The 12792-nt window shown below is 52.2% G+C and overlaps 1 protein-coding gene across 3 annotated transcripts in view; it reads left to right on the top strand.

Annotated features, from left to right (window-relative positions):
* The first annotated feature begins 823 nt into the window (after positions 1-823).
* The window catches only part of Mgat3 (beta-1,4-mannosyl-glycoprotein 4-beta-N-acetylglucosaminyltransferase), a 39867-nt gene continuing 27898 nt past the window's right edge, over positions 824-12792 (top strand). The window contains exon 1 of one of the 3 annotated variants that reach the window (XM_051160018.1): positions 824-929. Coding sequence is in view for 1 of the 3 variants with exons in the window: in XM_051160015.1 (XP_051015972.1) it covers positions 8431-8594 (164 nt within the window). In the remaining 2 variants the exon portion in view is untranslated. Of the gene's footprint in view, positions 930-8427; positions 8595-12411; positions 12595-12792 lie in introns of those variants that run through there. The other 2 variants (XM_051160015.1, XM_051160019.1) reach the window with 2 other exon arrangements.

Genomic DNA, 12792 nt, shown 5'->3' on the forward strand with positions numbered 1-12792 from the left:
TGACCCTTTGGGCCTCACCTGAAGAGGGTATTATGGGTGGCTTTGTGCACATGCATTGATGAATCAGGGACAGAAAGACATAGGCCAGTCAGTGTACAGAGGCCAGTAAGACACAAACCAGCAGGAACACAAGGCGACCCTGTGCTTGGTACACTTCCCAGCACCAGGCCTCTGCCATAGGTCCACAGCAGTCACAGCGGTCAGGACCTTGTCACACTACTGCACAGGAATCCTGTGACCCCACCACAGTGTGCTCCCAATCATACCACAGCACGGATCTATCTATGCGTTCATGCAGACCCACCGGCCAACCAGCCTCATGCTGCAGAACACAGACACACAGGTCCACGCACACGCAGAGCCGGACACGCACTCTGGCCAGCCCCGCCTCACACAGCACACACACACCCGCACAGGACTCCCAGGCCGTGGGTCGGCGCACGCACGGTCACAGGCAGGGCACGCGCACACTCGCGCATCCGACCGCTGCACACACAGGAGGCTCGGGGCGGCGGCTAGAGCCCGCGGTCCAAGCGCCCCCAGCCCGGAGCGCGCAGAGCCCGGCTGGCGGGGGAGGGGGACGCGGCCGCGCGGGGGCGGGGCGGGGGCCGGCTGGAGCGGGCACCTCCAGAGCAGCGCTCGGCCTCGCCGCCGCGCCCCCGCCGCCGCCCCGGGGTGCAGTCAAGTGGCCGCGCCGGGCCCACGGGACCGGGTGGAGGTGGGGTGGGGGGGCGGGGATCGGGTCTGGCCGGGGCCGCGCTGCCTGCGATGCCGGGCGCCCGCCGCAGCCGCTGCCGCCGGAGCCCGGGATGGGGCGAGGAGAGGCTGCGGCGGACGCCAGCATCTCCCCGCCGGGGGCCCCGGGGGCCGCGGAGCCGCCGCCGCCGCTGCTGCTGCTGCCGCCGTTGCTGAGATCCAGCGGGCGATGGGTGAGTTGACCCTGGAGCCAGGGGACATGCGCCGCAGCCCTGCATCCCCCGCGCCCCAGGCCTCGCCTCCGCGTCTCCACCACCGCCCCCCGTGCTGGTCCTGCAGCCCCAGAGTCCCGGGCCTGGGGCCGAGGAAGGGCTAGATGTGGGGGGCTGCTTAGCCGGCGTCCCCTGCCCCCACCCGCTTGCTCTCCATAGCTTTCCTTGGCCGTAGGCAGAGCCTCGCGTAGCGACCCCCTCCCTTGGCTGGACGGGGGTGGGGTGGGGGAGTCCTGAGGCGCGGGGCTCCAGCCATGCTTTGTGCGCTGCGCTCTCCCTTCCACCTCCGGCGCGGCTCGGGGCTGGGGGCGCGAGGCCTCAGCTTTTACCTTCCCCACCCCGGACCCTGGGCTGCGGCGGCGGCGGCGGCGGCGGCTGGCCGAGGCCCAGGCGCGGTTGGGGTGCTGGGAGATTGTGGGGGCTGTAGCTGTAGCTGTAACTGCAGTTGCCTTAGTGGGAAGCAGGAAAAAGCGAATGGGGAGAGAGCCCTCCCCATCTTTTACTGGGGAGGGGGCTCCCTCTCTTTGCACTGCACTGCTCAGGGCGGAGGAAGGCTCCTGGCTTGGGGGAGGGCGCTATAAATATCTGCAAATAGTTCTGGAACCGGGGGCGGGGAGGGGAGCTTGCTTGGTTGTATTGGTGGCGGGGGCAACTGAGCTGGGGCGCAGCAAGCAGAGGGACTGTACCCCAGCCAGCTTTGATGGCCTGAGGTCTGAAGATGGTTCGTAGCCTACAGAACACCCAGAAGGGGGAGATAGGCAGGAACATTTTTCCTTACTGAGATTCTTCTATGGCCCTCCATCATCCCTGGGACATAAGTGCAGATATGCCTTGATTTGGGGGGTGGCGGAGGTTGACCTGCCACCTGGAGGGTCACAGTTATTAAAGGTCCAGGCACTGAGCCAAGTATGTGGATGGCAGGGAGAGCAAGAAAAGGCTCTCTCCTTCTGGGAGTTGGCACCTCTAGGATTATTAGTGCTGCCCAGTGCTAACAAGATAGGCAGGGGGCCTGGGAAAGTTAGAGAGAGAGAGAGAGGCTGTCTGCCCTAGGGCGGGTGGGGTGGGGGGGACACAAAACAAACAAACAAAAAACCAAAAACAAAAACAAAAAAAAGACCCCTACTGGAATAATGACCGGAAGGTGGAAGAGTTCTCGGGGATGAAGAAATAGCAAGGGCCTAAAGGTGTGACTCCCCGGTGCGCAGTACGGTAGGACACTGAACCACCATGAGAGACGAGCTGGCTGAAGAGTGAGTATCCGTGTGTGGCTGGCCGTGATAATGTAGTGGTTAATACTCTGCCTTGTGGCTTCAGCAACCTCGGTTCGAATCCGAGTTATCTGCCAAGGTATCTGCTAAGAAATGACGCCACGAAACAGAGCTGATGTTAAGAGGTTTATTGGAGGAGGGGAGAGCGAAAGGCCAGCTCGGGAGTGGAGGTATAGAGGCAGAGGAGAGACAGGATGAGAAGGAGGGCCAGGATGAGAGGGAGGGCTCTGGGGTGGTGCACTGCACCTAGCACCTGGCATAAGCTGCCGTTAGGTCCCTGAGGGCAGGCCCGTGGGAATGCCTGATTGCTAGCATCTGGACAGGAGGGCAGGTGGAGAAAACGTGGAAGGCCACCCGGGAAGCTGGTCCTGGCTCCTGAGGACAGCAGGGAGCCCTCCTTGTCAGGGATTGAGCAAACTGCCTCCACTGCCTCCTTTGAGACTCTGTGTCCCGTGGTCAGGGCTACTCACTGCCCACCAGTGATCCTTCCTGCTGTAGCTGTCTCACTTTGGAAAGTTGGTGTTCCGAGCCTCAGTCTCCACCTCATGTCGAGGGGAGAGAGTCCTCCCCAGGATTTTGACGAGGACTGACAGCGATGAGGTATGTGGGATGCTGGCTGCTTGGGTTGGTATTATTACCTGTAAAATGAGGCCATCTGATGCCAGCTGGCTGTGAGGCCAGTTTCATGGTGAGGGCAGGCTGTGATGTGAGGATCACGGGGAGGACTGCTGTGGAAGGGAGAGCGGAGGTCACTGGGGAGCTGTGCAGGAATTTCTTCTGGGATTCTGGGAGGAGGTGTGTGGTGAGGAATGGCTGGCAGGAGGTGAGTCTTCTGGTCCCTCTGGGTTCCCACCACTCACTATGCCTCTTCTTTCCCAGCAAGAGACTTGAAGTGTACTGCTCTGTTCCCAGAGTGCAAAGGGTCTTTGTTCCCCCTTCTAGAAGTTTCTTTAGACATTCAGGCTAAGAAACCTGTTGTGTTCAGGTGAGGGGTAGGGACTAGAGAAGAAACTGGCCTTTTTCTCATGCTAGCATTTAGCTGGACAATAGATCCCACTGGGTACTTACCATCTGCCTAGCCCTGTGCTGGCTGCCTGGAAACCAGGCATAATCATGTAAAAAACCAGACTCTCCATCCACTGGCTGGGTTCAGATCCTGGCTCTGCCACTTCTTGGTCTGTGACTATTATCTCTGACCTCCGTTTGCCTGCCTCTAAGAAGGGGACAATGCATATGCTACCATTCAATCAGTTTATGATTTCGGCTGGGCATTTGCTGTGTGCTCCCTCTTTGGAAGCTGTACTTGTATGTTCCTGTGGTGAGGGGCTTGCCTTTCTGTTTCACCAGGCGGGGGAGGCAGGTAAACTGACAGATGGCGGTCTGGTTAGAAAAAACCCTTGATGATGACTGCTGGTCAGTTCTTGTGGTATAAATCTTCCCAGAAGTGTCAATTCCTGTGGTATAAATCTTCCCAGAAGTAGCCAATAGGCTACTTTTTTTTTTTTTTTTTTTTCCTTTTTTCTTTTTGTGACAGAGTTTCTCTGTGTAGCCTTGGCTGTCCTGGACTCGCTTTGTAGACCAGGCTGGCCTCAAACTCACAGCGATCCACCTGCCTCTTGTCTCCCTGAGTGCTGGGATGAAAGGTTTACACTACCAGGCTGGGCTCTTAACAGGAGCTTTTAATGGGGGTGGGGTGGGGTGGTACATGCCAGTTTCAGCGTTTCAGCATTCAGGTGGTGCCTGATAATGATGGTTGATGAAAGAGAAAAAGACTCGGGGCTGTTGATGAGATGAATCTGAGGAGCTGCCGGGCAGTGCCATGGATGAGAGCTTTACCAGAAGGGATTGCTCAGGCCTCTGGACTCGGGGTAGAATTTTATCCTCAAGGACCTGATCTGTAGTGGAAGGGGAGATGGACAAAGAAATTAAGGACTCTTCCTGAGATGCCCACATCTCTGAACCCGCCTCTCTTCTGCTCTTGGCCTGTCCCCCCACCCCCTCTACTTCCTCCTCTTCTCTTTTGGTTTTTAGGGTTTCTCTGGGTAGCCTCGGTTGTCCTGGACTCACTTTGTAGACCAGGCTGACCTCAAACTCACAGAGCTCCTCCTGCCTCTCTGCCTCCCAAGTGCTAGGATTACAGGTGTGCGCCACTGCGCCTAGCTTCTTTTAACAGGAGGGTCTATCTGAACCCCACATGCTAGTCCAAGAGTTTGGAGATGAGCTTCAAACAGCCCCGCTCTCATTTCCTGTCCACCTCTTCCTGTCCACGGATGCCCTGTCACCTATTAGCAGCTTCCTCATATACCTCATATACCACAGTGCTAGCTTTCAAACTCAGGTCAGACCAACCCTGCTCCTGCTGCTGGAGTCTGTGCCCACATACCTCCTCAGATGTGCTCATCCCTCCCATGGAAATTCGTGTGTGTCTAAGTATAATGTATTCATGTTGGTGTGTATGCACATATGGATACATGTAAAGGCTGGAGGTTGACATTGTGTGGCTTCCTCAACAACCCTCCCGCCCGCCCACCAAGAGAGGGTTTCACTGTGCAGCCTTGGCTGTCCTGGGACTCACTTTATCGACCAGGCTGGCCTCAAACTCAGAGATCTGCCTGCCTCATGGGTGCTGGGAATAAAGGTATATGTCACCACTGCCCAGCTATTTTTATTTTTTATGCTTTACGTGTTTGGGTGTTTTACCTACGTGTATGTCTGTACACTGTGTGTGTGTGTGTGTGTGTGTGTGTGTGTGTGTGTGTGTGTGTGATGTTCCCATAGCCCAGAAGAAGGCGCTGGATCCTCTGGAACTGGAGTTAAAGATAGTTGTGAGCTCTCATGTGTGAGTGCTGGGAACCAAACAACAGTCAGTGCTCCTAACTGCTGAGCCATTTCTCTAGCCTAGCCACCTTATTTTTTGAGATAAAGTCATTGAACTTGGAGCTACTGACTTGGCTAGGATGATTAGCCAGCAAGCCCCAGTGATCAGTCTGTTTCTGCCTCCCCGGCACCCAACACTATGACTACAGGCAGTGTGTGTACACTGTGTCTGGCTTTTTTTTTTTTTTTAAATATGGGCCAGGTGGTGGTGGCACACACCTTTAGTCCCAGCACTTGGGAGGCAGAGGCTGGTGGATCTCTGTGAGTTTGGGGCCAGCCTGGGCTATAAAGTGAGTCCAGGACAGCCAAGGCTACACAGAGAAACCCTGTCTCGAAAAACGATAAATAAATAAATAAAGTATGGGCACTAATGCTTTACCAACTAAGCCATCTCAGCTGCTGGCATTGGAAATGGTAATGGTTGCATATGGTAACCTTATAGTAACCTTTACCAGGAATACCACAAAGGTCCCCTGTGCGTAGAGGAACATTGAGGTACAACTGCTCACATGGACTCATCCTTGCTCTCATAGCTTGAGCCTCACTGTGTCAGGGAAACCAATGAGTCCTGGTCCTTTCCGTCCATCCACAGAACATGTACCTCTTGCCTTGACATGTTTGTGTGGTTTGGTCTGTGTGTGGATTCTTTTGAGCTTTACTTCTGTGTATGTGCCTGGATCTGTGTGAATGTGCACCTGTGTGTGCAGGTGCCTGAGGAGGCCAAGAGAAAGTGTCAGATTCCCGGGAGCTGGAGTTACAGGCAGTTACGAGCTGCTTGATGTGGGTGCTGGGAACTAAACTTGGGTCCTCTGGAAGAGCAGCAAGTGTCCCTAACCACTGAGCCATTTCTCCAGCCCTGGTATGTTTGTTGTTAATATGTTTTCAATAGTCAGTTAATGATAGATACACCGAGGAGGGCTTTGGTAAATGTGGTAAACAGGAACGAACAAGTGAATACATAAATGAATGATTCACAGCCCAGCCTCCCAATGTTATGACTGCTCTCTCTCTTCTCCATCCGTGATGGGGAAGACTGACCCTCTAGAGTGTAGCTTCACAATGCAGAGAGATGGTCACAGCATCCCTGTTTGGTAGGAGTTACCATCACGACTTTTCAGAAGGAGACAGGGTAGACCTCTCTTGTGGTCTAGTGTGAGGCAGAGCAGGGGTCCCAGCCATGAGCATATCTACACAGTTAACAGGATTCTAAAATAAATTTGCCTGTGTTGCCTCAAGTGGAAATGCCTCTGTTGGTGTTTGTTTGTTCTCTCTCTCTCTCTCTCTCTCTCTCTCTCTCTCTCTCTCTCTCTCTCTCTCTCTCTCTCTCTCTCTCTCTCTCTCTCTCTCTCACAGTCTTAAAGATTTATTTTGTGTACACTGTTCTGCCTGCATGTACACCAGCAGGCCAGAAGAGGGCACCAGATGGTTGTGAGTCACCATGTGAGTGCTAGGAATTGAACTCAGGACTTTTGGAAGAACAGTATGTACTCTCAACTTTGTAGCCATCTCTCCAGTCCTGGCTCACATATTTTAATCTTTTCTACAAACATAAAATTGAGGCAATAGAGACCATTCACGCTCTTTACTACTCAGTTGCTTTATGAACTTAGAAGTTGTATGTCACAACACTTGATTCCCACTAAAGCAGACTCCTCTGTGGGGAGGGAAAAGACCTGGACAGCCTATGTCATCTTCCTGCTGTCCTGTCCCTCCCAGCTAAGAAACTTCCTGAAGGATTATCCAGGAACTGAGAGGCCTAAGGGGGCATTATGGATTCAGGATGTCTGGCTGGCAGAGACCCCCCCAGATGGGTCACCACCACCTAGGTGTCCTCCCATCTGCACCTCCCAGTTAATGACTTGCTCCTGTACATTGGATACTTTACCCACCACCTGAGGGCTGGATGCTTCAGATGTGTGTTCACTGTGACAGCGGTCATAGTGCCTGAGCATAGGCATGAGAGTGTTAGTCCCATGTGTGGAATGGAGGGTCACAGCCAGGAAGTGGTACGATCGAGGTTGCATTCCATTTGTAGAGACTATTTGTCCAGCTCCCTTTCAAAGCCAGCCCTCTTTTTCTTCCAGACCTGGTCCTTCTCTCTCTCTGTGGGTTCCCAGAGCTTGAGCTGCAGAGCCTCCAGGCTACCCTTCCTTTGGTGTTTTGCTTTTATTATAGCTGTCCCCTGTTTGTCTCTGGCCTCACCTGCCAGTGTGGGGACATACTTCCCAGGTCCTACCTGGCTGTGTATTAGAGCCCCTCTGTGGCAGAGCTAGAAACCTACAAAAGACTGTAATGGTTGGACATGGTGGTAAAGGTGTTTAATCCCAGTACTTAGAAGGCAGAGACGGACAGATCTCAGTGAGCTCCAGGCCAGCCTGCTCTACATAGCAAGTTCCAGACATGAGGATCAGTTCTTTCCTTCCACTACGTGGCTTCTGGGGATTGAACTCATGTCACCAGACTCAGCAGCAGGTGCCTTTACCCACTGAACTGTCTTGCTCACCCTATTTTAAAGTTGTTTTTTCTAGGGGTGGAGCACAGGGTCCCAGGCTTGCTAAGCAAGTGTCCTACCATCAAGCTACCTTCCTGGTCCACGCAGCTTTAAAAATGCTCTCCTGAAGATTGCAGGGCCCTCAGGCTCCCAGGAACCACCATTACACCCCATGAAGTCCAGGCTGTCCCGTGGTACCTCTAGACCTCTTGCTTGTTCTCGGTCCTGTCCTCAACTACCCAGGCCTTCGTTCAACATGCTGTTTCTGGAACTTCTTGCCTCTTCTGGAGGCTGGTTCTGGCCTGGGCTGCTTGCTGAGCTTGCCTGGACCCTGGGAAGATCTTGATGGTCAGAGAATTGTGGTAGCTTAATGACGATGGCTGCAAGGCAAACTGCAGATGATGGGGACTGGCGCTGGGCCTCGCAGGAGAAGGCATTCAGTAAATATTCATGAAACATTTATTGCTTTTCTTTTTTCCGAGACAGGGTTTCTCTGTGCAGCCTTGGCCGTCCTGGAACTCACTTTGTAGACCAGGCTGGCCTCGAACTCACAGAGCTCCACCCGCCTCTGCCTCCCACACGCTGGGATTAAAGGCTTGTGCCATCATGCTCAGCCTCATTAAACATTTATTAATGCTATTGCAGGGACAGGGCGTGAGGGCCATTTCCGGAAAGAATACAACTTGCCTGGCATGGGTAAAAGGCCGAGAAGGTGCTTTTCCGGCCACACCCAGTGAGAACGATTGTGGAGTTGGCGCCTGTTCCCAACTAAGACCTCCTCAAAGAATACAGTAGACAGGCGATAATAAAACAACATAGAACTTAAATGAGACAGGTTTTTATTCTCAGCAGGATGCCAGCCAAGAGTGAATTCAGCTCCGAGAAGGTACAGCTCAGAGCTCTCAAAGGCCTCGGATGCCAACCAAGAACAATATCTCTAAGAGGTGTCACAGCTTTGGAAGACTTCCAGGAGATCAGGTCTTTGAGGTGGTGGGTAGTCTTTGATACCCGGAAGCTGGGAAACGGCTCTTTTGTTGGCAACAGATAGCAGGAGTCTCAGAGGCTCTGGCGGTGGTTTAAATAAGAATTTGGGGCTGGAGAGATGGCTCAGAGATTAAGAGCACTGGCTGCTCTTCCAGAGGTCCTGAGTTCAATTCCCAGCAACCACATGGTGGCTCACAGCCATCTGTAATGGGATCTGGCGCCCTCTTCTGGTGTGCATGAAGACAGTGTACTCATATGCATAAAATAAGTTAAATGGTCAGGGTGTGGTGGTGCACCTGGGTCAGGTCTAGGACGGATGAAGATGGAGGATCATGGGGTTCCCAGAGCACTGAGCTCCGGTGTGTAGGAAAAAGCCTGATACAGAAAAATGCATGTTGCAGGAGATCTCTGGAGATAGTTTATTTTAGGTGGCGGGGAGGTACAGGGCAAAGGGGGGCGGGCCCAGCTGTGAGAACTCAGACCTGAAGGAAGCAGAGGGGCAGGAGAGTGGCCATGCTGCCCTGTTTCATTCGCTGTTCTCCTAAAACGGATAGGAAATCATTAAAACGGAAAAGTGAAGTTTAGTCTTCAAAAAGCAAGAGGGAAGAAAAGTTCCCTGGTTACAGCTCCCCATCCCTCCGTGTGGCTCTGGTGCCATCACCTGTGGGCAGCTCTTCCCTGTGGCTGTGGGAACAACTAGTAGGACTTTTCTGGCCCTAGCCACATTTCTTAAGTGTATATGGTACAAGGAAACCCTCCTCATCTTCCTCCTCCTCCTCCTCCTTCACCTCCTCCTCCTCCTCCTCCTCCTCCTCCTCCTCCTCTTATTTTATCTTTTTTTGAGACAGCACCTCATGTAGCCCAGGCTGGCCCTGAATTTGGTATATGAAGATGACTTTGGACTCCTGATCCTCCTGCCTCCACCTCTCAGAGTTACTGGGGTATGTGAGCACTTAACATGTCTTCTGTCTTTTAGCACTTACTGTGTTTTCTAGGTGAGAAAGTTAAGTAATTGATGGCGCAAGAGTTAGCTGGGTGATGCTCTCATGGAGGCCAAGACTAGTGGGCTCAGACCCTAAAGCCCTGTGTAGTATTCCTGATTTTTGTAAAAAAAAATAAGAATAAAATAAAAATAAGTTGGGCGGTAATGCCACACACCTTTAATCCCAGCACTTGGGAGACAGAAGCAGGCAGGTTTTTATAAAATATATTTTATTAATTTATTCATATTACATCTCAATTGTAAAAATTTTTGTGAGTTCAAGGATAGCCTGGTCTACAGAGCTAGTTCCAGGACAGCAAGGGCTACACAGAGAAATCCTGTCTCAAAAAGCAAACAAACAAAAAGCCCAAACCATAAATAAATAAATACATTTTAAAAGATTTATTGATTCTTTGATCATGTGTGCATGTGGGTTTGTGCACTGAGTATAGGTGCCCACAGAGGCCAGAAGTGAGTGTCAGCTCCCCCAGGAGACCAGCCTGGGTTCTGGGCGCCAAACTTTGCTCCTCTGCAAAATCGGTGTGTTCTCTCAACTGCTGAGACATTTCTCTAGCTCTGTCCATGCCCTTTGATGATGAACGGCCTTCTGTGCCCTCAATGGAGGCAGTTAAGTCCTGACTCAAGGCTCCTGTTGCGGAAGTGTCCGGTCTGCCTCTGCTATGCTAAGACAGCTCTTGCCGATACATTCAATACTCAGAAATACCCTCCCAGAATATCGAGTTGTCCTAATGCCTTGGGACCTGCCCTGTCATCCTGAGAGACTCTGACAGCACGGGAAAGGACTTAGCTACAGTTTTCATTCACTGGGCTAGAAAGTGTGTGTGGAGCCGGGTGCAGTGGCACACGTCTTTAATCCCAGCACTCGGGAGGCAGAGGCAGGCAGATGGATCTCTGTGAGTTCGAGGCCAGCCTGGTCTACAAAGTGAGTCCAGGATAGCCAGGGCTATACAGAGAAACCCTGTCTCAAAAAACAAAAACAAAACAACAAACAAACAAACAAACACACAAAAAAGAAAGTGTGTGTGGAACTGGCACTGGACCTGCAAGAACACCTCCTGTTAGGGTCAGTACAGCTGACTTCCATACGCAAGCCTGCCTCTCGGGAGAGCCCCAGACAGTGAGTAGTGCTGAGATGAGTGGCCCAGAGTATTTGCCAGCAGGCTGCAGGAAGCTCAGAGCCTACTGACACCCCGAGCCAACAGCCCTCGCTTGCTCTGTTGGGACCAATGTTCACTGTGATGCTCAGACCCCCAGATACAGGGGAGCACTGCAGGCCTGCCACTTGCTGCATCCTTCTAGTTCATGCCTACTCGTACCCACAGTGGGAACTGCGGTATGGGGACACGGTGAGGAGGATTTAAGTCTCTTGAGGCAGCCATCCCTCTCTACAGTCTTTGTCCCCGTGTGTGAGGTCCCTGTAAAGTCTATAACTGGCAAGGGGAATTATCTCTGAGAGGCAAGAAGAAAATCCGGTTCAGCATGACTTAGTTAGCCGGGCTGGTTCAAACTTCTAGAGTCTGATGCCAGGCAGTTTATTGTAGGCATGCTTAAGTACGGTTCAATTTAGAAAAAAAGTTTCCAGTGTAATGCAGTCCCCTGTGCACAAGGAGGCATAATTACATGGGAACTGAACTTGAAGTATATGCCAGTTCTTCCCAGAGATAGGCTCCATGTATTATCTTAAGGGCCCAGGGAAGGATCTGCTGTGGTCTTGGTCATACAGACACTGTAAGTTTCTCTGGGCTACTAGCCCTCTCCGACTTGTGGGAGCTTGATATGGCCAGGCCCTACAGACACTGCAAATCACCAGCTTATTAATCACCTCCATTCCCAGCCTTGTAGGTGGAAAAACAGATTATTTTATCTTTTCTGTTAAAAATTCCTTAGCTGGGCAGTTTAATCTCAACACTTGTGGGACCTTTAATCCCAGCACTCGGGAGGCAGAGGCAGGCGGAGCACTGTGAGTTCCAGGGCAGGTTGGTCTACAAAATGAGTCCAGGACAGCCAAGGCTAAACACAGAGAAACCCTGTCGTGAATAACCAAAACCAACCAACCAAACACCAAACAAAATTCCTGGCTTTAGCTGTGCAGTGGTGGCACAAGTGTTTGATTCCATGCCTTGGCAGAGGCAGGTAGATCTCTTGAGTTCAAGGCTGGCCTGGTCTATAGAACAAGTTCCAGGACATCTAAGGCTATGCAGAGAAATCATGTCTTGGGAAAACAAAACAAGACAAAACAAAAACCCCAACCAAACAAAAAAGGAAGAAAGAAAATTCCTGGTTTCCTTTGTGGTTGTTATCCGTCCAGGGAAGGACCTTTGTGCTCTCCCCAGCCATGGCTCCTCCCAGCCCCTTGTGGTTCACTTTGTATACTGAAGGCTGCAATTCTTTCCTTATTTCCTTTGTCTTCCCTCTGCACCACTGTCCCTCCTTCTGGAAGAGAACCATAGGTAAGCCATTTCTCCAGGGGCTCAGGAGCCTGAGATGACATGACATGGCAACTCAAGGACCTTGATTATTTTTCTGAGTTGCAGACCAGACCTGAGAGCCGAGCAGTCTGTCAGGAGTGTGGCCTTGCAGAGGGTCCTTTATTCACTCAATGGGCCATGGTTTATTACTTCCTCTGTGTCAGTGTGTCCTTGGGGCTGAGGGTACAAGTCATGGGACAGTACAGCAGGCTAGATACCCCAGCGCTCCAGCGCTCGCAGGCGGTCCAAGCTATGGGGCAGGTGTGGGGAGGGAGATTGCCTGGGAACTTGCAGCTTCCTAGTATGTTTGGACTTTATCCTTGTGCCTGGCTATTATTCAAAGGGCACTGGGTCCAAGAAAGAGAACAGTGGGCTGGGCCCTGAGAACCTGTCTGGGATGCCCTCATGAAGGCTGCACTACCGTTCCGGTGGGTGCTGGTTGCTGATCATGGAGTCTAAGATTGGTGCCGGCCTGACTGGTTCCTGGAGACCTGGTTAGAAGTCCCTCAGGGAGAGAGGCTGTACCATCATCTTGGTAAGTGCTTGCGTGAAAAAGAAAAAGGAAAGAAGGAAGGAAGAAAAGGAGGACATAACAGCTCTTAGGCACGGTAGGGGAGGAGGTTTGCTGTAGATATGAGGTAGACCAGAGTCAGAGGCACCTGGAAAGGTCTAGACTGAACATGAACAGCAGACTGAAGCAGGGTGTGTGTGTGTGTAGGGGTCCGGGGTGAGG

The sequence above is a fragment of the Acomys russatus genome, chromosome 17 (genome assembly GCF_903995435.1).
Source record: "Acomys russatus chromosome 17, mAcoRus1.1, whole genome shotgun sequence".
NCBI classification, from domain to species: domain Eukaryota; kingdom Metazoa; phylum Chordata; class Mammalia; order Rodentia; family Muridae; genus Acomys; species Acomys russatus.